Genomic DNA, 24,235 nt, shown 5'->3' with positions numbered 1-24,235 from the left:
ATGAGGTATTTTCAGTAACTTGATTGTGTTGTTCTCAAGCTAATGACATAATTTGATGTGATATCAAAAGGTTATACATGTCAGGCTGTGGTCCTCCACCTGAGCAACAATGAAGGATCAATACTGTCAAATGGAGTAATTAAACATTCTCAGCCAGACAAGGTAGTCCACGCCTGTAATTTCTGTACTGAAGAGGCTGAAGCAGGATGATAATCAAGAGCTTTAGGCCTACCCAAAGTATGTAGTGATTTCCATGGCAGCCTGAATTATACAAAGAGGCATTGTCTCAAAAAAAAGTCTCATGTTGTTTCATACTTTTTGTGCCTATCATTTAAGAAGAATATATATATATATATATATATATATATATATATATATATATATATATGAAAATGTAATAACCATTTCAAACTTGGACAAAACAAATTTTATTTAAATTATCTGCAGCATTTTCCATCAACATTTTACTTCCAATATAATGATTCTAGCAATTCTGTGCTTCAAAGTGTGTTGGAAAAATTGAAACTTCTAACGTCATGACAGGAGTGGTTCTACTGTTAGCAGTACTTTCACACTGTCATCTTTGTGCTCTGATTCTTTGTTGGCTTGTAAGTGTTGAGTTTTCAAATAAATGAGCAAACATTCTTTTATATTGGATCATGTTGTCACAGACTTCACTAAGTCTCTGAATGTTTCCAGTGAATGTCTATAATGTTTTTTTTTCTTAAGTGAAATGTATTCTTTAATCTGCATCTGGTAGAAAATTCTTGTGTTACAAAAGCCAGCAAAAGAGATATAGACAGATGATAGATCTTAGAAGATACAGATAGGTAGATATATAGATATCTAGATATAGAGAGAGATAGATCAATTAATAGATCAAATGATCCCTAGTAGTTAACTTGTGTTGTACATAGGCCAAAATGCTTCACACTCAAGCCCCTTGTCATACTCAAGTTAACTGTTCTAGACAGATACAGTATTAGTTTTCATTTCATGCAATAAGAATCTATGCTGCAGAAATTCTGAGACATTTCTTATATATCCCAGCTAGGAACTCAAACTCAGTCTTTAACCATTATATTACAACACCAGGGTTTTATGCCCTTTGTGGAAAACCAGGGTATCTGCGCTGTAAGTCCTTTAGTTTTATATCTATAGTTCTTGGGTTCCTCTTATGAAAAGTGAGGGCACTGGAGGGAATGACCTCAGAAATCTTCCTGCTTCATAAGAGACACAGTAGTCAGCCATGTACAATGATCAAAAGCAGACAGCCAAAGTGCTAAAGACTCCAACAAAGTCCCATGTTCACTCAAATTGTGTAACTAAGAATTTGCACTGAGAACTCCTAGATGAAGCTAAAATTTGGTCACTTTTCCAGAGATGGAAATTGTAAAATGCTGCAATACGAACACACTATTCAAACTGGAAAATTATAATGATTACTCTTTCCTCCAGCTTAACATAAACACTATTTCCTTTTAGCCCCAGCTGTTAACACTGAATCTTCTCTAAACTGAAAGCATGAGATGTGACCAGAAGGGATTATAGGACTATTTTCAAAGAGGGTGGGAGTTACGTAACACAGACATGCTGGGGAGGAACTCAGCACGGTGATTAAAAATCATCCCTGACTCTATCTTATAATACAAAGAAGTTATTATTACTGTCGCTTCGCTTTGTGCATTCAGACATCCTGGGTGGTGTGGAATAGTGACAGGCAGGGGGCAGAGGAATCCCTTGGGTTCCTAGTTAAGGGCTAATTGGATCTATTTTAAAGACTGGTTGTTGCAGAGAGGAGTTTTGCCTTTGATCACAACTCCCCAGATGCTTGGCCTCATGCTGAACACAGAGCCTCCCCAACACAGTCCCAGAGGCCAAGTCCTGCACTCACAGAGTGATGCTGAGACAGCAGTGCCATTCTCTCTCTGCAACACCATCCCTCACGGTTCCTACTTATTCCACTGAAGCTGCAGTCTTCACCTTCATGTAAAATAGCCCCATTATTCCCCTCAAAATGCAATACTATGTGAAATAGTACTCAACCCGAAGTCCTCAGAACCCCAGCATACTTTAGAGAGGGAACACATGATGTGGGAGGAAACAAGATGGAGCACCTTTTTTTACCCTACCCCAGCACTTTAACCACTTCAATCTCCTATTGCTTTCCTATTCAATTCTAGCAAAATGGAACGCGGGTTAGTACTCTCATTTGCTGCCTCCCATGGGCCATTCTCCATTTTCTCGTGGCTTCCAAGTGAAGCCTTTGGCAGAGGCTTAGAGCTGGAAAGATATTAAAGTGTGAGCCCTGCAGATATGGATTCTAGCAGAATTCCTACCGGTGACTGACGTTTATGAGTGCCACTTTGGGGTGGGAGCTTGGATTTTGTGGAACAGAAACCTAGGCTGCAAAATGAAGCTAAAACCACAGGTCCTGTTCTTGCACAAATGTTCACTATGCTCAAAAGATATTTAAATCTCATTAACTGATACCTCTCAAACACCAGTGTGAGAAGGGCACTTTGTTAGGCATGGTTAGTACAAGAAAACAGATGTTACTTGCTCCTAACAGCTGCTTAATGTCAGGTCAAGGATTTATTAAGTACCTCAGGTATACTCAACAGATTTCTCATATAACCTAAACCCTATTTATATAACTTATTTGTGCACTGGTCTATATTAAAATTTTCAGGATAATCTGTACTATCTCACCCTACAAACGATTTTCAGCTCAGTCTAATGTCCAATTTCTTATGAGATTCTTCTCCCAGATTCTCTTAAATGCCATTTCATATCCCACTCATCACCAGATGATAAATGAGATCACCATTAAAGGATTTAGAATGGGCAACATCTTAGCTGTAGTCAATTATAGCATTTTCATTTTGAAACAAAGAAAACTGAAATCACTACACAAGAGTCACTGAAGACCTGGGGGTAAAACCCCAAGTGCTCAGACCTCCGCCCAAGTCTCCTTCTAGTAGCTCCAGGTGATACTGAGGTATTCAGAAATTTACAAAAGGAAAAGATGGTATATTTAACACACCAAAGCTATCAGAACTGAATGTACACATTTTGTGTCAAGCTGCATTGGCCCTGCCCTTTCTGGTGTTATCTTGAAAGAACATGTCTGAGAATCAAAGGCAGTGTCAGCATCCATGGTCTGTCGTTCAGCTGGCCACACAGACAGTGGACTCAATAGATGAATGGACTTTATAAGCAGTTTCCTCGCTTGTGTCTTTCACAATTCACTGCCTTTCCATCTAATTCATTGTTGCCATGCTGATCACGTCAATCTCCGCACCTTCATGATGAAGTCCAAACTCTTCAGTCTGTACTGCAAGGCCCTTTATGCCAGAAGCCCATTTCTCTCAAGCCTGTTCTCCATCCTCATGTCCACCCTATTACATCCTTCCTTTCGTGGGCTGTCATACCTGCTATGTTCTTACCCATGGCATTCTCTCCACTTCAACTCTTCATCTGAAAAATTCTTGCTATGACTGATTCATTAGCAACTTCATACACAACTTCTTCTTACAAATCTGTTAATACTTTATCTCACCCCCTGGCTAGATATTCCTCCTCTATAAGAATATACGTACTGCACTTATCAAGTTATATTCCCTCTATTTGCCCCTCCCCCTTTAATCTGTGAGCCAGTTAAGAAGAGGAATATTTCTGTCTCCCAACTCCTAACAAAAGGTAAGAGCATGATGGCAGTACAATTACTAGCAAGAGGTGCAGGTTTAGGAAACAGCACTTAAAATACCATTAGGGCTTCGCTGCTCCTGAGAGGTGATGTTGCCACAGAGGTGGGCACATTGTCACTCCATCTCAGGCATGCTCATGGAAAATCACCTGGCTTTCCAACCAAAGCATGATTCTGCACTTAAAAGTCCCACAGATAAGCAAGAGTGCTTGGCTTTGTCTTAGTCCTTACTCTACTGTGAGCTGTTGAAACCCAGTTGGAGAGCCTGGTTCAGCACCATCACACAGGAAACAGCTCCACCTGGTGACTTCCTTGACATTCCTTCGTGACTTTTCTTCTATCCAACACAGAAGCGGTTATAATCACTTAGAAACAGCAAGATGTTTTTTTTTCCTTTTTATTAAAATAGAAAAGGGGAAATGTGGTGGTATTTTACTTGTACTGAAATGTGATTTTAATTGTATGTTAATAAATAAAGTTGTCTGGGGGTCAGAAAAAAAAAAAAACTTTCCAATGGAAATGTGCAATATGTTCTCATTCCAATAAATATGTCAACACTCAAAAAAAAAAAATAAAATAGAGCTGACTGATTCTTTTTCATATAAAAAAAAAAAAAAAAGAAACAGCAAGATGACTGTGGGGACAGGGAAGAGTTTCTCATTCCGTTGCCTGCTTTTCATGCAGGGCTGTAAGGATATGTGAGTAATAAATTCCACACTATCTTTCCAAAAAGAAAAAGAAAAGAATAGCTTTGTCAATATACCACGGATTTCTGCAGTGCCTCCTTTGAAGATTTAAGTCATTAGTATATGTGGTGCTGTTTAATCTGTCTCCATCTTTAGTAAAGTTTCAATCATGCCCATCTTCCCCATGCAGGAATGTGGGGGCCCACAGAGGCTCCCTAGTAAGGTCAGAAAGTCTGAGCTTGCTTTATCTAGCAGGGCTGCATAATAAGATAATTTGGCCAAAGGCATGATTACCAGGTGTTTGGAAGAGTCTACACTTGTTGGTACTTTATACCTTGACCTTTTAAGGGGGAGGTCTTTTGCCCCTCCCCTTGCTGATGTATAAAAAGCCCATCATGAACAAACTTGAGCCGACTGGGTATTGACCCAGGGGCCTCCCAAAGCTATCCTGTGTCTCTGTCTGTCTACATCTATATTTCTTCCTATTATTTCTCAGTTCCTCATTCCTCCCTCCAAGAACCCTTCTACAGGTTGGGGCTGGACACCAACACAGGAAGGGGTGTGGAAGCACTCAGATTTTTCTTTATATCTACCAGTGAAATAAACACTAACTCAATGTAAATGGCACCTGATGACCTAATAACAAATGGCATGTTAATCAAGTCTCAGCAGACGTATCAGAAATTTCTTAATTGTACCAGTTATGTAAACTACCAGGAATACAGGAAAAAGTAACTGCTGCTGACGAAATTGTGGCATGGGAGAAGGGCCAGAGCCCAGAGACTTCTGGGAAAGAAATATTTCATGTCATCCCAGAATGGCAGATCACAGAAATAGTCTTGTCTAAAGGATTCAAAGCCATTTTTTAAACAGTCTTTATGTCTTGACATTGGGCCAACTATTACATTTTAAGAAACTACATCCTACACTAAATCACTATGCAGGAAAATTTACCTGCGGGCATGAAGTGTTTAAATGAAGAAAAAGAATAGGTCTTAATTATATACCCATGATTTTTCAAATGATCTACCATAAATACATTTTAAGGAGGCCTAAAAATAAGAAAAAGTCCATTAAAAATACAAACAAATTGGCTACAGGGCAGTTTAAATAATAAATCAAGGTCAAATTTTTCAAGTTTATTGTGATTAAATTAAGGCATTTTAGCTCTCAGGGTGAAATATAGCAGATTACGCACATGCAGTCTAAGCTACATAGTCTCTAGTTTAAAATACACAAAACAAACCCTCCTTAGAAGTGGACAATTTCCAAGGACAAGGTAAAGGTGTTGCAAAAAAAGAAGACCCTGATTTTTCTCCAGATAATTAAAACTTTAGTTTCTATTTTTAATTTGGTGCATAAACTACTGCTGGATGTTAAATAGTTTTATAATGCTTTCATGCACATATAAAATGTTTCCTTAGTCATTGAGCGGGCAAACATCCTCATTTTCACATGAAAGTAGAAATTCCCTCAGATACAAACACAAAATAGAAACACTGAGTGCAACTCTTCAATTACAGGTGCTCCTACAGCTGATGATACCAACACAAAGGCAAAGCAGAGATACATATCATACATCTCCACTCCCACAAACAGTAATTCACTAATCTCCACTGTAAACAAAAATCAAAGCATTTATTTCTTTGAATGTATGTTTCTATTAATAATTTTTTAAAAATAATTTGTTTATTTGTATTTTATGTACATTTTTTTTTTTTTGCTGACATGTATGTTTGTGTCTTCTGAAGAACAAATAATCTTTTGGATTCTGAAAGAATCTTACATCATGAAAGGAGACGTACATCACAACTTCCCAAATCCCATAGACAGTCAGTGGAAGGGCCACAGTCAGAGGGAGTCAGGGCTACAGGCAACTATTGGCTTTGATACTTACATAATACATTCTCAGTTCCTGCCTATGTCTCCACTATGTTAAGCAGTTAATTAATAATTTTAAATGCAGGAAAACCTTGTGACCATTTGAAGATAATGCCATAATGTTAAAACATAGTAAAATACAGTGATCTAAAAATAAGCTTGTAGGACCCCCAACTGTCTGCAGTTTTAAAACCCAGCTTCCTACTTCTAATTTCTAACACCTGCTATTCATGTGACCTTGGGTGCGAGCTACTTAATTTCTCATTGTAGGTCAACTACATTTAGATTTTTACAGAGAATAATGACCATGCCTACTTTTTGTTATACTAACAGCAGTACAATTCATAGTAGTAATTTTAGAGAACAGTATTACCTATTTCCTATTGTTGAAGGTATATAAATCAATTTTAATAATGTCTGGAAAATACTAAGCAGTCAGTAAATATTTGTTGTTATAGATTATTGCTGAGTTCTCAAAAAAGTAGTCATTCCCCACCTTTACTTGAAGTACTATCCTGCCCAAATCACTTGAGAAACTCACAGAAACCCTCGATTTATCCCTTCAGGTATATTGCCAGGAAGAAAATGCAGGCTAAACCCATAATTGTTTTCTCATTGTCACTCCATTATCACAAATGCAATTTTCTCTCTCACAAAATGCAACACGTCCTCATCTCTTCTCAAATATTTTTGCCTGGTTGAAACCTTGGAGCATGGGGGCTGATTCTTAGCTTAGCTCCTTAGGTGAGGAACATGCCATTACTTTCTCCCTTGGGCCCATGGCAATGCTAGCCCCTCTACCTGCCAGCAGCTTGTCCTGGTGGCTAGAGTGTGTCCTACCCACTCCTGCTACAGGAAAGCTGTGGCTTCAAAAGTAATGTGACTTGGTTCAAATCTAGGCTTCTCTCCCTCCCTTCCTTTCTCCTTTTCCCTGTTCCCTTTTGTTTCGTCTTGGGCCACTTTTTGCCCATTTCAATGAGACACATCAGGTATCCTACACTGCTTGAATCAAGACAGTGAAAATATCCAAGTGGTCTATGTTTATAGCATCTAAATGCTGATGATACAATAAAAGGCAAATGAAACAATCCTGTGCCATATATAAGCATGTGCTTATTAGGAATCTCCTATATGCCACACAGAAGTATACAAAAATGAAGAAAATGGAGCTTTTCCCTCCAGGAGCTCTCACAAAACAGCTGTGCTTGCTTAAATGGAGGCAGACTGAACCAGCACACAATATCAGACCTTTAGTTCACAAGGGTCATGTATTCCTTCTTCCTGGAGTATTGGAGAAATTGTCAGCAAAGAGATGATTTCCAAATGCAAAGGATTTAACATGCAGACAAAGTTTCCAGAAAGAGGAAGGAGCTGAGCAGACAGACTGGACAGAGATGGTACACTTGTGAATTAGAATTTGCAATGGATGGGAGCACACAGGCCTTTTAGGAAAGAAAAGCAAGATCAAACGACCACTCTCAAAACGTGCCATGCAGCTGACATCCGGCTCTCTACTGTGCTTGACCATTTATGTTCTCCCCGAGCCCTCAAATGAGGAGTTAGCAAATTCTCCTCTGTAGAGGGTCAGAGAATAAATAATTGGGGTTGATGGACTTATAGTCACTGTCACAACTACTCAGGTTTGTGGTTGTCATCCAACACTGCACAGACATCAGGTGAATGAATTGCCCACATTCCAACTGTATCAAGAAGCAGTCATATGTCACAAAGTATTCTTCTTTTAATTTCTCGAGTCATTTTAAAATACAGAAACCGTTAGTAACTTGTAGTTATATAAAGAGATGATGAGACAGCAAGTTTGTCCTACTATTTCTAAAATTTCTTCAGCAACAAACACTGTTTCCTACATATTCTTTAAAACATTATTTAGCATGCAAATGTGTGTGCTTGTGTATATGTGTGTGTTTTTGGATACTTGTGTACAGGTACTTGTGTGTGTCAGAGAACAACTTGGGAGAGTTGGATCTCCCCTTACAGCATGCAGTCCTGGGGATTGAACTTAGGTCATCAGGCTTGGCAGCAAGACTCTTTACCCACTGGACCATCACATCAGTCTCCCTTCATATTCTTTACAGACACAAATTAGGCTGAATAAGAGATACTAGGGTGCTTGCTTGTGAACCTAGTGAGCTTTAAAGTAAACTTTCTCTTTCTTTCCCTAAGATTTTTAATATAACTTAAATGCATATTTTTAAAAAAGAGCCTTGTATATGAAATGAAGTCAAAGCTTAAGCAGAAGAAATTTAGGGTATATCTGACATCACTTGGAAAACCTCTGCCCAAGCCATTTTTGTTTTTGAATGATGCAAACCTAGCATTCAGTCTTTGAATGCAGAAGTACAAAGTATCAGGCAAAATTTCCCAAGTCACCCACCATACAGATCTGGACTTTGCAACATCTTCTCAAGTAACACCTAGTCTGGGAGTTACGTGCGAATTGACACAGCCTGAGAGCCCACTTTCACCCCAGAGGTACCCCACCCCACCAGCAGCTGTTTTTTCCTCATCAGTTCCATCTGCTGGTTTATATTTTCCCCCATTACCTAGAAAGTAAACAAGAAGAAAAAAGCTAAGTTTGCTTTCTGGGACTTTTTTATGAATTTAATATATATGTGCTGCCTCCTCTTTCCAAAGAATAACCAATTAAGAGTGGGTAACACTGGTGCATAACTCTCTGTGTACTCTCACTATCTTTAAAATCACACTCTCGTTATAAGAGTTGATGATAAGAAAGTATGGACAACTAGCCCTGATGTATTTCACCCCCCACATTGACAGGGTAGGCATTAAGATGACACAAACCCTCACCTTAAACTCTTAAAACCAGAAACACAGAATAACCAGAAACAACTAACCATCACTGCTCAGCTAATCAAATTATATTCTGGAGACTTTTGTGTGTCTGCAGGTGTGGTGATGAGAACATGTATGTGCACATTAAACATCGGGGAAATTTTTATGAGTTTGTTTCCTCTGGAAAATCAAATTCTTTTGTCTGGTTTGTAGTCAATAATCTAATGGAAAACTATAAAACATGGAATCTAATTTGTTATTGTAAAGCCCTATTATCCTTTGTCTCAAGTATTTCAGACATTAAAATGGCAAATAATAAAGAATGAGGTGTCAAACCAATGACAGCTTGTTGACTGCTAACAACGTATGGTGAACCCAAGATCTAAGATACAGGGGGTTAAGAGTGGGCTCAAACAGCCTTTTCTCCCACCACAATATATTCTGTCGATAGTTCTTTTAACTTTGAATAAAATCCGAGATAAATGTCACTTCCCTTTAAAACACAGCCTCCTACTCTCAGGCAAAATCACAGTCCCTGCCCTCTCTGCTCTAAGAGCACTTTGCATAAAGCTCTATTAAGCCATTATGCACTTACCACACTAAACTGTATTCCATCCTGTTACATGTCTGTCTTTTTCTACCAGGATGTGCACCCTCCAGGGCAAAGATCAGGTATTTGTATTTTCTAGCACTCAGCACTGACATAACAGCCACTTAAAAAGTGCTTTACTGTTTTCAGTATTATAAAATGCATATCCATGTTAAGTGTCCAAAGTAACACAGACTAGTTACAACAGAAAAGGTTAAAATGCTGTCTCTACACCAACCGATCAGGCCCACTTCTCCAAACAAACACTCTTGAGAGATTCTTAGCTGTGCATAAATACTACACACACCGATTTGACCACAGAGAGCTCAGCACACATGTGGCTCTCAAGGCTACAACACACACATGCAGGGCTTCCAGACCTGGATTAACTACTTCGCAGGGCTGCTTGCTAATTACTGTCAAACAAGAGGCTGGAGAAGCTCTGCGGAGAATGAAGAGTGCAGTTTTCCCGGGAACCAGGGATGCTATGCACTTTTTTTTTTTTTTTTTAATTTTGCAGTACAATTCAGTTCTACATATCAGCCACAGATTCCCTTGTTCTCCCCCCTCATCTTCCCCCCAGTCCCACCTCCTCCAGGGCAAAGCCTCCCCCGAGGACTGAGATCAATCTGGTAGACTCAGTCCAGGTAGGTCCAGTCCCCTCCTCCCAGGCCGAGCCAAGCGATCCTGCATAGGCCCCAGGTTTCAAACAGCCAACTCATGCAATGAGCACAGGACACGGTCCCGCTGCCTGGATGCCTCCCAAACAGATCAAGCCAAAAACAGGACCCCAAGAAAGACACGGGGATCAGGATCGCCCAATGACAGAGAAATGGATGAGATCTACATGAACAGCCTGGACATGAGTGGGGGGAATGAAGGGCGAGGGTCGAGGGAAAGAGAGCTTGGGGGAGCGGGATATCCCAGCTGGATCAACAACAGAGAGGGAGAACAAGGAATAGGAGACCATGGTAAATGAAGACCACATGAGAATAGGAAGAAGCAAAGTGCTAGAGAGCCCCACAGAAATCCACAAAGATACCCCCACAACAGACTGCTGGCAATGGTCGAGATACAGCCCGAACTGACCTACTCTGGTGATAGGATCGCCAAACACCCTAATTGTCGTGCTAGAAACCCTATCCAACGACTGAGGGATCTGGATGCAGAGACCCATGGTTAGGCCCCGGGTGGAGCTCTGGGAGTCCAATTAGCGAGAATGAGGAGGGTTTTTATGAGCGAGAATTGTTGAGACCAAGGTTGGATAAAGCACAGGGACAAATAGCCAAACGAATGGAAACACGTGAACTATGAACAAATGGCTGAGGGGTCACCAACTGGATCAGGCTGTGCACTTTTGATGGTTTGATTATATTCCAAGTCTTCACCACTCAGTGGCACTTCCCTTTTCTTATTTTTATCTCCTACTCTCCATGTGTCTACATGACCCTACTACAACTCAGCTTTCCAAACGCCTTTCCTAATCTCTGGCCTTTCTGTGTCTCTTTCTCACTTCTCTTCCTTCTCTTTTCCAGTCTCCCTGTTTCGTCAGTCTGTAACTCCTATAACTCCGTCTCTTTTACCTGTTTCCCCTGCCCTCTTTTCTCTCTCTTGGTTAAACCATTTTCACCTATTACGTACTACAAAATTAGTATGTTTCTGTACAAAGAATACTTATGACTAAAAATCTTTGCCTATGGCTATGATGAATATTAGGATTATATGTGACTTTCATCTGCTTCTTAATAAACACACATCCATTGAGTGCTTGAGTTATCTTTAAGTTACTTGAAAATGAAACATAAAACAGGAGATCAAATATGTTGGTAATCTCTCTCTCTCTCTCTCTCATATCTCTGTCTCTCGGTCTCTCTCTGTCTCTGTCTCTCTCTGTCTCTGTCTGTCTGTCTGTCTCTTTCTGTCTGTCTCTCTCTCTGTCTCTCTCTGTCTCTGTCTGTCTCTGTCTGTCTCTCTTTGTCTCTCTCTCTCTCTCTCTCTCTCTCTCTCTCTCTCTCTCTCTCTCTCTCTGTTTTGTGGACCTTCATTCTCCATTTTCTGTTTTCATTATCCCCTCTCTTTCTGTTTGTTTCTTTTCCTCTCTCCTTTTTCTAAAAACAACCATACTGAGTTCTGACCAGCAGTCTATAAAAATCTATTCCATTGACATACAAGTCTACCTATTTCACCTTTAAGAACAGAGACCTTAATATTGTCGAGTAATATGTTTGCTACTGTGAATCTCACATACACACACCCATACAGGTACACATGCACACACACAGACACAGTTGTACACATTGATTATGAATATATTTATGTGTCTAACTATGCTGTAAGGTAGAAACCAAGATCCAGATAGACAATGATATATCAACTATAATATGTGGTGACTTATTGAGAAAATTGAGATCTCCAAAATTTCTGGGAATTATTGTCAGATGGTAAACTACCTCTGGATTCCTTTTCCTTTGAATCAGAATGGGTATGGCAGAAAAGGAGCCCAGTAATACCAGCTGCTGTATTGTCAGGAGAGGGACAAGGAGTCTTCTTGTTGTTGAAAAAATCCTGGGCACTGAACTGTCTCCTGACAGCAGTGATTAGAACACAAACAGGCAACAGGATGTGAGTGCTTTGTCCAGCTCAGTGCTTGAAGTCAGTTCTAATGAGGCCAAGTTCACAAGCATGCTTGCCCTTTTTTGTTTTACTTTTCTTTTTAAAGTAACTTTTAAAAAGAACTCAAGCAATGCATGTTGGTTGAGAAACAGCAAAAAACAAACCAAAAAAAAAATCACATAAAATCCCAATGTTCATCATAACCACAGCAAACATTTTGAGTCATAAATAGTTTTTTTTTAATAAAAGCACAGTCATGTTGTGTATACAGTAATTGAAAGGGTTTCAAACCCTTACTGCATACAAGTACATTTATAGAACTTGGTATACATGTGGGAACAATAAAGCCCAAGATTGCCTTGACTTCCTTGGCATTGTTTTATAATCTCTTTCTATCTCTTTCTTGTCTTCTGTGAGATATCACAATTCAAAATATGTGCCTATGAAACCAGTCTTCACAGCTTTAATAGTCTCTGATATACTTGTAAGCTTTTATAGTCTCTGACATACTTGTACAAGGTCATAGGTTATTTGTTCTACACCAGTGGTTCTTAATCTTCCTAATACAGTTCCTCATGTTGTGGTGACCCTCAACCGTAAAATTATTTTGTTGCTACTTCATAACTGTAATTTTGCTGCTGTTATGAATCCTAATGTAAATATCTGATATGCAGGATATCTAACATGTGACCCCTGTGGGGGTTGCAACCCATAGGTTGAGAACCACTATTCTACACAGAAAGTTAGCTTGTTTGGTTGTTTTTTTGTTTTTGTTTTTGTTTTGTTTTTGTTTTTGTTGCTAAGTAACAACAAATAAAGCAGGAACTATTAATAATGCAATTCAGTTCCTGAGTTCAGTGGTAGAAAGACAAAATTGACTTCTTTAAGTTATCCTCTGACCTACACATACTTATATGTGTGTTCATAGACACTCAAATGTAATTAAATGATTAATGTAGAGAGAGGCAATGTTGTAAGCAACATATTATAAACGTCTTCAAGTAGGCTATACTTAGGTACTATTAACATCAGAAGTAATATTAACAGAACAACAATGATAATTACAGCAGCAATAGAAACCCTTATTGGCTGCATAATGTATACTAGGGGCTGCTTTACACATTTTAATATTTATCATCACTTTTAATTACCTACCTATAAAGGAGGAAATAGTGCAATTATATTATTCTCAAAAAACAAAAACAATTATTTAAAAATGTGACAAACACATCATTATCCACATTTTAGAAGGGAAATTGAGGCATGGGCTGCACAGCTGGCCAAATTTACACATGTACCAGATAATGAAGAAGGAAACTGAAGCAGTCTCTAAGTGTTATACCATATACGCTTTTGCCACTTCCAATACATTTTGACGCAGGTTCTGTCCAGAAGGGAAGATAATTTCCTAGTATATACTGGAGGACAGAAACACTGCTTGAGGAGAATGTGCTGTCCCATGTAATCGATAAGACTTTCTACCATGTCTCGAGCACTGGAAGTTTTCTCTAAGAAGCTGGCAAAATCTATGTGCCTCAGCTCTTCATGGGAAAACATAGCATGTTAACAGAAACTGCAATCGTGTAAACGAGGAAGAGCTTCATGGACCCTAAAGCTCACTCCTGTGTATCTAATGTGAACAATGTTCAAACTGAATGATCCCATCAGTTTCCAAGAGATTTTTCCAAATGCAAAGATTCCAGCATCTAGTTCTCACCTGGGAATTCAAGAGTGAATCACAGGAGGACAGTCCTTAGGGAAATGTTGATGGAGGCACCTGTAACTGAGTATGTGCTCACCCAGCTAGAATCTCTCCATAATTTCAGCAAAATGCAAGTTAGAGCAAGCAGGTTGCAGAGGCATTTCTAAACCAGAGTGCTGGGCATGTCTAAAATAGCCTTTTAAAGCCCTTTAAAGATGCTAATGGAGAGTCTGTGGTGGAACTGCAGAGAGAAGACAGGCTTTTCATGCCCAACAACACTCTCCCGTGAATACCCCACACGCCACCCACACACATACATATAAGTCCTAAAGCAGGACTGATGGTACAGGATTTGGTGCCTCCATAGCCCAAGTTACTCTATTAGGGAGGGATGACTAAAGGAATCAATCCATTTGCTCCAGGGTATAACATGATTAGCTGGTTGTCTGATAACATGATTCTTACTAGTATTTCTTGAAGAAAAAGAAAGATACAGTTGTCCACACTGTCACTCTAGGGTCATTAGCCAGCAGAGGGTAAGCAAAGCACACATCCTACACATCTTCTCTTAATAGCATGATGAGGCATAGTTGGACCCAGGGAGGCTGTCATGGGTTTTTGCAGAGGTTAGGAATTTCATCAAACTGTGCCCTGAAGCAACTGACTTCTCAGCAAAGCATCATATGTCAGTGACCTGAGAATGGAGTAAGGCCAAACAGGGTGCCCCAAAATATGTCATTTGTACCAAGAGTTTCCTTTTAAGTCATTTTCCTTGACTTCTGGAGTTCTCACTTTCAAAAATATAAAAATAAACCCCTAAAAGGGGCAGCGTGATCTAGCAATTAAAGCTTTGAATTTAAATATGGCAAAAGGTAAATCTTTTCTTGAATATTTTTCAGCTGGGCAACCTTGTGTGAGTTCTTTAGGCTGGGATAGTCACAGATTTAGAGTCAAAACAGTGGCAACTAGTTTGTAAAGGCACCATGAGGACTGCATGACACAAACTGATAGCCCATACCATGTTCTCAGTGAGCAGCTGCTCACTAATTTGATGGCTATTTACAGTATCAAGAGAGGTCTCTGGGCTGTCCATTACTGTGTCTTCACTGGATATAGACCACTGCCCCCAATAGTCAGCAAACTCACCTTGATTCTTCTCCCCTATAAGTTGTACAAAGAAAAAAAAAGAAAGTAATAACTAGTGACTCCAGTAAAATCCACTAGTGTCAATCCTCATTCCTTCACATTGACACTCTAGGTTCCCTTAACTGAGGCAACCTTTAGTATTATTTTTAATTAGAACTCAATTGTGTAAAACAGTTACGGAGAGAAGTGGTAGCAGTATTCTACTCCTCGCCCTCCCACCCCAGCGACTGTAACCCCAGTCCTATGTAATGGCTTCTCCGCAGTACATTAACAGTGGAATGTAGATTTCATGTGGGGTATTGTCAGGAAGCTCGCTGCCAGAATGTCCCTTCATCTCTTTTTAAAATCACTATTTCAAGGTTTAAAGCATACAAAGAGCATGACTTTAGATGAATCCTCATTCTCTGAAGCCAAAAGCAAATAACCTGAACAGCTGAGCTCAGCTAAAGTTGGAGAGCATAGAATTTGGAGTCCCGTGGCCACCATGCACACTTCTCAACACAATGGCTACAGGTGCACAATCTTTACCTACCCCTGAGGCTAGGATGTAACTATATTCTAACACCTGTCTGGCAAGTGGCTGCAAGCAGTGTAGTTATACAGTGTAGCCAAATGTTTCTGGATTTCTTAGTATACAAAAATGACCTGTTTAACAGCAAGGCCATGGTTTCCCTCCCTCAGAAATGTAGATTAAATTAGTCTCTCCCACCTCACAGGATTGTGCTTAGAATAAAAGTAGGGTAACATAAGTAATTTTCCAGTCTTTGAGAACTGAAGCATTTTGTAAAAGGAAAAATGGGCTGTAACTCATCTAAAGTGTTAAAGCAACATTCAGACGTGCTACAGAAACAGATACAATATCTTTAGATACATGTAGATAGCAGGAAGAAATAGGAGTATTCACATCCTTTCTTTGTTCCACACCTACATCTTAGAACAGACTGCTTTTGTACTATCAATGGTGTACAATAAGGTCCCACCTTTGTGGCATCAGTTATTTGACTAGTCCAAGAATCCCATCTGAGCAGAGTTTGAGCTCCACAAGAACAATCTTTAAGTTTTCATGGAACTTGGCCTTGCCTCACCCTGATCACATCTCTTTTCCGGCATTGACTGCAGACACAGCAGAGAGGCGATTTGGACAGTTTTTGCTATCAGGACTAGGAGGTGCAGTATCCACATTCTCCATGAAGAACTGCAGGATGTATATTGAGATATACACTTAGACAAGAAAAATCTTTTAACATACATTTAGGGACTCACATAAGTTGGCCGGTGGTAAGGGGCAAATTAATTTTCCAGGTGGCAGACCTGAGGATATATTTGACTAAAAACCTAAACAATGGCAAATCACTTTGTGGTGGCGGTGGGAGTATATATAGAAAAATATGTCAAAATAAAAATGAAAGAGTGATGACCCCAGCTGAGATTTAATGTACAATTAAGAGTTGTGGCTTTCAGTGGCCATGGCAGTTTCTGTTCACTTACTAGCCATGGAATACACCCAAACTCACTGCAAGAGTGATATGAGTACTCTTTTCTTCCATTATTCTTTTAAGACTATTGTTAGGATTTAAAGTTCCAACACAGGATTTAATAAAGTTAGATAGATTTCCTAGATAAGAGTAATAATGCGCCTGCCTCTTCTCAACTGTTATTTATGCAATCTGTTCAACTCAAAATGCCTTTATTATACTCTCTAGTTACTTGAATTTTCCATTTATGGGAAGGTTCCATTGGAGCATTTGCCCTATCATAAAGATTGATGATATTGAGTCCACCTTTAAAATCCTACTGTAAGCTACTCTACTCCAAGGGCCATGGATCTGCTTTAGTCTCTTGTATGAACTCTAAGTACAAGACTGAAAACTCTGTGAGGGTAAGGATTTCTTCTTTTTATTTTTGTGTTCCACTTCACAGACATCCCCATGCCAGTGTTATTTGGAGTTCAGTAAGTATTTGTAGAATTAAAAGTAAATAGAATTCGTGTGAGGCTCTCATCATAATGTTGATATGTGTCAATCAGTCTTAGCATGTGAGTAGTTATTCTTCTCTTCAGTAAATTCATTTATTTCACCTGCCTTTTCAGCCCAGCCTATGGATGTCTAAGGAACTGCTTTAAAAGAATGTGGATGGACTCCCTACAGTTAATTTCCTCTAGAAAATGCCCATCAAACGTCTAAGAGGTTTTTACTTTCCAATTTTACCATGTTTTCTGGCCTTCAATACAAAAATAGCACATTTATTAACACAAAGACGTGATTAAAACAAATCCAGTAAACCATATGCTACTGTGAATCTATAAGCACAGATTGTAATGAATGTTTCTGTAGAGCTCAAAAAGTATGTGATACCTCAGAAACAAATTTGTACATGGGTGTTGGGGGGAAAAGAGGACCATGTGAAATAAGAGCTCTGTTTGTTTCATTGGTGAGAGATGTAGGTCATTGTGTCAGGTCCAAATCTCAGCCTCTCTGACTTCTCTTTAGTTAAATGTGGTGCATGTCAGAGGTCTGCATGTTGAATGACGCATAGAGTTCACCTTAAGGAATATGCTCATGTTCTCATTTATTCGAATCATCACAGAGGATGAAATCGAGGATATGAAATTACAGCATGATGTAACTGCATACACGTAACTAACTCTCTATTTTGTCATTCTTAATTACCAGTAGAAAAGTTTTCTTTTCATGTAAAGAAGCATTGCTCATTGAGTACTTGCCAACACAAAGTACTTAATATACTTGACATTAAATCTTCAAGGAAAAATTAAACTATAGAAGACATATCACTCCAGTGTCTCAGATGAGGCACCTAAGCCCCAAAGAGCTCACGCGACTTCTCAAGGCAATGTGGTCGAAATCAGGAGAGTTAAGACAGGAACTGAAGCCGGGCGGTGGTGGCGCACGCCTTTAATCCCAGCACTCGGGAGGCAGAGCCAGGCAGATCTCTGTGAGTTCGAGGCCAGCCTGGACTACCAAGTGAGTTCCAGGAAAGGCGCAAAGCTACACAGAGAAACCCTGTCTCGAAAAACCAAAAAAAAAAAAAAAAAAAAAAAAGACAGGAACTGAGATCCATCTACTTCTAATACTGCTGCCTTCTAAGCACCACCACATTATGTCAAATCAGTGTTCATTAAAAGCATAAAGGATCCACTGGAGAAGTAAGAATGTGGGTTTCCTAAGAAAAGCTAAAAGTCTTTTTTCACTTTATTTAAAAATAAAAATGAGTCAGGTCAGAAAAGAAAGAGGGGGGGCACCGTATCAAAACACTTTTCCAAATTACTGACACCCTACCCCTTTATAAGATCTGATGTGTCATTAAATAAGACGAAAGAAAGAATCTATTCCCAAAGATAAGCACAGAACTGAATGATCTTAGGTTACCCTTCTTGAATCACCAGGTGCAGATTCCACCTCTCACAAAAGATGAAGAGGTGGGTGGATGAGAGAACAACCAACTCCCTACTCACAGTGACTTATGTGATGATAGGCATACAGTAAAGCACTTGCTTTTCCTCGAGGAGAGGAAGCCTTCAGCCCAGAAGATGCTTTCCTATCACCACCAGACACCAACTCAAAATGGGATTATGAATTATACAGAGTCCAAAGGCTTGAGTATTCTGTCTACCTAAAATCTCCTAAGGCAAGCTGTTTTGGGGGTGTCAGAATAGGTGACTACAGACACTCCATTCCTGCTCTGTGCATTCATGAACGAATTTCTCTTGGCAACCTTTGCTCTTTTGAAGCCTTAGTTTCCTCATCTATGTAAGAACTTCTACTCAAGATGATTAGGTGGGATGGTGAATGTAAGGCACCTGCCATGCTCCAGTGGGGACTCAATTTATTCAGTAAGGTTGGGTATAAATGTTAACTCTAGCAACCATTAAAGGCAAAGATGTGGTGATATATTGTGTACCCTAATAATGCTTGCCTTGAGGATCAGAGGACAGAGCCAGCCACTAAATTAAACATAGAGGTCAGGCAGTGGTGACACATGCCTTTAATCCCAGGAAGTAATATGGCAGGACACAGAAAGGTATATAAGGTGAGGAAACAGGAACACCCTCTGTTGAGGCTGAGGATTTCATAGAGGTAAGCTAGTGGCTGGCTGTTCTGCTTCTCTGATCCTCAAGGCAAGCTTTATTAGAATACACAATATATCACCACACAAAGCGATACAGGAAGGCTGATCAGGCCATCATATTCTCTGATGAGTACAACATCAAAGTTCTCATGGTGGAAAATCTAAGTAAAAAGTTCTGTTAACAAATCACTTAACACTATTGCCAGTGAGAAAGAGCCTGGGTGATGAATTGAAATATTCAAATTCACTTCAGCATAAAAATATGAAAGGGAGATATTAACACTTGTCACCTACTTACCACCTACGAGTGATTTTATAGATTAGTGAGTATAGCACTTTAAAATCCCTTGGGATGAAAGTATCAACACATACAGCACCATGAACACATATATAGACAAATACATTTTGTAACACTCCAAGGATTACTATATAAATTTAGATCAGGGCACAGCATGCCTGGAATGAGTAGGATAGGGACAATATGTTCTTGCTTATGACACTAAGCTTATGACAAATGATTCATACCCAGCACCTTTCATGCCAGAAGATCCCCCCAGGTGTTCCACCAACTCTAGCAACCGTTTCCATCAAGGGAGAAGACTACAGTGTGGAGGAAGTACATCACACCCACGGATGAGGCACAACAGTCATGTCTCTACACAACTGCACAAATCTAGCAGCTGACAGGGCAGGAAAAAGAAGGGAAGGAGATAAGAGACCCATCCAGAGTTTCTCAACAGTTTGACGGGCAGCCCATAATTATCATGCATTTGTACCTTGAACTCAGGTGTTATTGTAATCAAAGGCTCCGTTTAGCCCAAGATTTTATCGACTGTGACATAGCCTTAGAGGCTGTGTATCCTTGAGAACTGGAAAGAAGACTCACGGGACAGTGGGGATATCTAAGTGTGAAAACATGGGAATTCCCTAATATTGCCCTCAGGTTTAAATAAGCAGATTTCTCACTCTGGAGAAATATGATAAAATTGAGAATAGGTCCAAAAGACTTCAAGTCATAGTACCTATTTATGAGTAACTTGACCTAAGTCTTGGAAAGTAATCGAGAAGTATCCCCCACCTTAGGCTGATTCCACACCCACAGCATGAACAACATGCTGTGGTAAAACACTTGGGAACTGATCTGGAATTCAGGTCTCCCTCTACTTTCATTGCCCAATGTTGTCCAAAAGTATCTTTCTGAATCCTTCCTCTTTACAAAATATTTTAATCTTTCTATCTCTGAGGAGTCTAGTCCAGATAAGCAGGACTGTCTTTATTTAATGAACCTGGGTAAACACTGTTTCTCTTTCTTCATCATCTACACAAATACATGATATGACAGAAAAATTCCTTGTGAGATACTCAGAGCAGGACCTGGGAGGGGAGTGAAGGTAACTGTGGAATATGAGACTTCAGAGGGTCAAAATCTCACCCTGTGATTAATATAATTTGAGTGTTCAAACCTTTAACACTCATCCTCTTCATTATTTCCTACATTTTCTTAGATTACTGTCTAAATCCTAACCCTAGTAAGCCCAACTCAACTCATATGCATCTAAAAAAAAATGAAAAGCTGGCAATGCTTGGCGCCATTTCTTAAATGGAGGTTATAATTTGCCAAAGATGTACTTTCCAAGATCTTTTAAGAGATGAACTAAAGTAGAGGTCTAATGGGTAAGTGATATTTTACAGCTTGAATTACACTAAAAGCCAGAAATATTTTGAGTCCAAAGTTTTATCTTTCTTTTTTCTTCTTAATACAACAAGAGCTCATGCATTTGTTGTATACAAAAATCTCCTCGTAAAGCCAGAGCTTTTGAATTAATCACTTAAGGGAGCCTGAGTTAATCAGCTAGCACAGGAAGATTCTAGTTAAAATTAAAGGATCAATTTTAGTAGCTATGATACAAAAAGACGAGGTAGTTAAAGCAATGCACCAGGATAAGAGTGTCCAGAACTCAAGTAGAAAGAATTTTAGCTTTAGGTTTTTGGTTGGTTTTTTTTTTTGTTGTTGTTTTTTTTTTTTTTTTTTTTTTTTTTTTTTTTTTTTTTTTTTTTAATTAAAACCACTCCTGAGAACCACCTCGAACAGCAGCCTCCGTCACTCTGTCACGAAAGCTGCATTGGAAAGAACCCCAGCTGCCGTCCTCAGTACAGGATAGGCTAGATCGCCAAATGCATGACACCATATATTTCAAAACCTTCTCAGCTCTCATTAAAAACCCAACGATGAACACAGCTCAGTGAAGTGGCACTTGTTGGCACGGTTCCTGGCATGCGCACCACAAACAGGAAACATTTTCAAAGGTACCAGGTTGCATAGACTGTGCACATTGTAGACACGATCTCTATCATCCAATGGAAGCTGCAACTGAGACCCTCCCCCTTGCAGAAATCTTTAACTTTTCGTGTGGGCTTCACAGCAGCCTAGAGAACTTTACACACTTTTAAATCGTCTTCAATTATCACCGTCAAAGCTGGTTCTTTACTGTTTCAGAGTATTGAAGTTTCTACATTTGGGTTAAACTGTACAGTTTCCTCAGATTTCAAACATCCATGGTTTTCTGAAAGTCTGAAGCTCCTGATAGAATCAGTGACTTTCACCCTAAATCTCTCAGGGACTGAAATCTCTTCCCTGGCTTCATAGGGGAAATTCAAATCTTTATTTGAGCTCCTTTCTAGAGGAGGTCAGTCGTGGGAAAACAGGGAGTTGTTGTCACTGAGATCTATCTATCTGATCGTCCCCAGGCTGACCATGCCGGAGAACAACTGCCCTTTCATGGGCTAGAAAAGCCCTGGCTCTCAAAACGCACTTGCTAATGCTGTCGGAAGATGCTGGGGAGGCTCTGCACTGAAACTTGCATCCATTTGGTCCACAAAAAGATAATAATACTAAAGGGCACCTTATATCGCACTGCAGATCGCCTCTCTTGGGCGGAACAAGAGGCTATGCGTTCTGTATAAAAATAAAATAAAAAGCCCACATGCGACTTCTGCGTGCACTCCCTAAGTCTATCCAGGTAAGGAAAAGTCCCTTAAGGAAATTTCAGTGGGCTTGGATATTAACCCTTTGAGATCTGCATTAAAACTACTTTAGCACTCCCCCACCCCCGTTCTTGGTCTTCAGTTCCACCTTCCAGTGCCACTGAAGAAGAAGGAAAAAAAAAAAAAGATCTGCCAGTTCAGTTACAGTATGAACCTTGTGATTTGGAGAAGACTCTGACGGTGGGGGCGGGAGGACTCCCTAGTAGGCACCATTAACTCCTGAGGGAGGCCCGCTGGGAAGACTTCACAGCGCAGCATCTCCCAAGTCCAGAAACCTCTTTCCCCCAAATTCTCCATCAGATCTCCTAGTGGACAGTAACCCTTTCATTCTCTCACCCCTTTCCCCACAGTTCCATTCTACTCACGCTGCTGTTGTGGCCAGACCAGTGGACCATAGCTTGGTTGTGTGCTGAGTCTCCAGTCAGCGCAAACGTGGTGCTGGTCAGTCTCAGCTCCTCCATCCGGAAGCGGGTGGCTTTGTCCGGGTCCCGCGCGCCAGTCCCAGGCCCCTGCTGCCCTCCATCCCTTAGCATGCCCCGGCGACTCCGACTCGCACCCTCTCCGGGTTCAGTCTTCTCAGGATCCGCTCCACTTCGTCTCCTTCGGCCAGAGCGTGCAGCGGTCGCCACGGACACCCTGCTGCCCCCAGCTCGCTCCAGAGACAGCGCCCGGTCCCCGGGGGCCACTACGAACAGGGGTCTCATGACAAGGGGCGGGGGCGTGGCAGGAGCCCGACCTAGCGGTCCCGGGTGAGGAAGACCTCTTGGCGTCAGGGTCCAGCGTGGGGTCGAGCCGGGGTGCTGCGAGGGGCAGCAGGAGCGGCTGCTGCAGACTCCGGGGGCTAAGAGCACCAGAAGCCCCGCGCCGGCCAGGAGCGCGCTCAGCCGGACCGGGGAGCCGCCGGCGGCTGCAACTTTTCCCATCGCGGGAGCAGAAAGAAGCGGAGAGGGGATCCCGAACCGAAGGCAGGCGGCGGCGCGGGGCTCCCGACTGACGGCGGAAGGGTGTGCGCTCAGGACCCCAACTCCATCCAAGTTGGGCCGCGGCGGGGCGCGCTAAGGCGGCGCCGGGCAGGTGGCTGCCGCTCGCCCGGGCTGGGCTTGTGTGGAGCGCGCGGGCTGGGGACCGAGCTGCGAGCCTCCGCCGCGCGGGGGTGGAGCCGAACTGAAGTCACGGGCGGAGCGGGCGCCGCGCGCTGGCTGGCGACGCGGGAGGGAGGGCGGGCGCTGCCGGGGCTCCGGGCGCTGCGTCCCGTCGCCGAGCTGCTCTGCGCACAGAGCTGCGGGAACCCGCTAGGCAGACAACGACCCTCCCCTCGGTGCGCGGAGTCCCAGCAAGCAGCCCGCGCACCGGTCCCCTGGGGGCGGCCAGCCCCAGACTCCCGGAGCAGGCGCTGTAACGGGTTTCCTATTCCCGTTTTCTTTTTCTCTTTTCCGTGGCTGTTTCCCCTCTTTCTCTCTCTCGCTCTCTCCTTTTTCTGGTCTTCTCCAGTTTAGGGGATATGGATGTGTGAGCTCTTGCTCTTTTCCCCTCTTAAACTAGGTGAGTTGGCATCTAGTCCTTACTCTGAGCAGAGCTTGTGTGTTCTGGCTTGCAGGAGATCCCAGAAGGCAGCGGAGAGCGATGTAATTAACTGACTGTGTGTGTGTGTGTGTGTGTGTGTGTGTGTGTGTGTGTGTGTGTGTGTGTGTGTGTGCTCCTCAGTCTAAGCATGTGTCTATAGTTGGGAAGACTTTTCCCCCTCTGTGATCCCTCCTAAGGTTCCTTTCCTGGCCTCCTTTAGCATTCCCAGTCATTGAAAATAGTTGCACTTAACAACACATTTTTAAAGTTAAGGTTCCCCAAGTATTTTGTAGCTATAGAGGAAGACTAAAGTTGGAAGAAGGGACCTGTTTGCTATTTTATTCTCGGTGCCTGGCAACAGTGCACTGAATGGTAGGAACTGTAGATGATTGACTTAGCGA

At 41.2% G+C, this 24,235-nt stretch overlaps 1 protein-coding gene across 6 annotated transcripts in view; it reads right to left on the bottom strand.

Moving 5' to 3' along the window:
* The window catches only part of Sorcs1 (sortilin related VPS10 domain containing receptor 1), a 555,377-nt gene extending 531,946 nt beyond the window's left edge, over positions 1–23,431 (bottom strand). For 3 of the 6 annotated variants that reach the window (XM_052714725.1, XM_052714727.1, XM_052714726.1), the window contains exon 1: positions 22,637–23,430. In XM_052714725.1, coding sequence (XP_052570685.1) covers positions 22,637–23,194 — 558 coding nt within the window. In that variant the 5' untranslated portion in view covers positions 23,195–23,430. Of the gene's footprint in view, positions 1–22,636 lie in introns of all 6 variants that reach the window. The other 3 variants (XM_052714730.1, XM_052714729.1, XM_052714728.1) reach the window with 2 other exon arrangements.
* Positions 23,432–24,235: the final 804 nt, after the last annotated feature.

This window comes from Peromyscus californicus, unplaced genomic scaffold (genome assembly GCF_007827085.1).
Source record: "Peromyscus californicus insignis strain IS unplaced genomic scaffold, ASM782708v3 Scaffold_4__1_contigs__length_199733344, whole genome shotgun sequence".
NCBI lineage: Eukaryota > Metazoa > Chordata > Mammalia > Rodentia > Cricetidae > Peromyscus > Peromyscus californicus.
The sequence above is the reverse complement of the archived record's forward strand: the minus strand, read 5'-3'. Positions and strand labels throughout refer to the sequence as shown.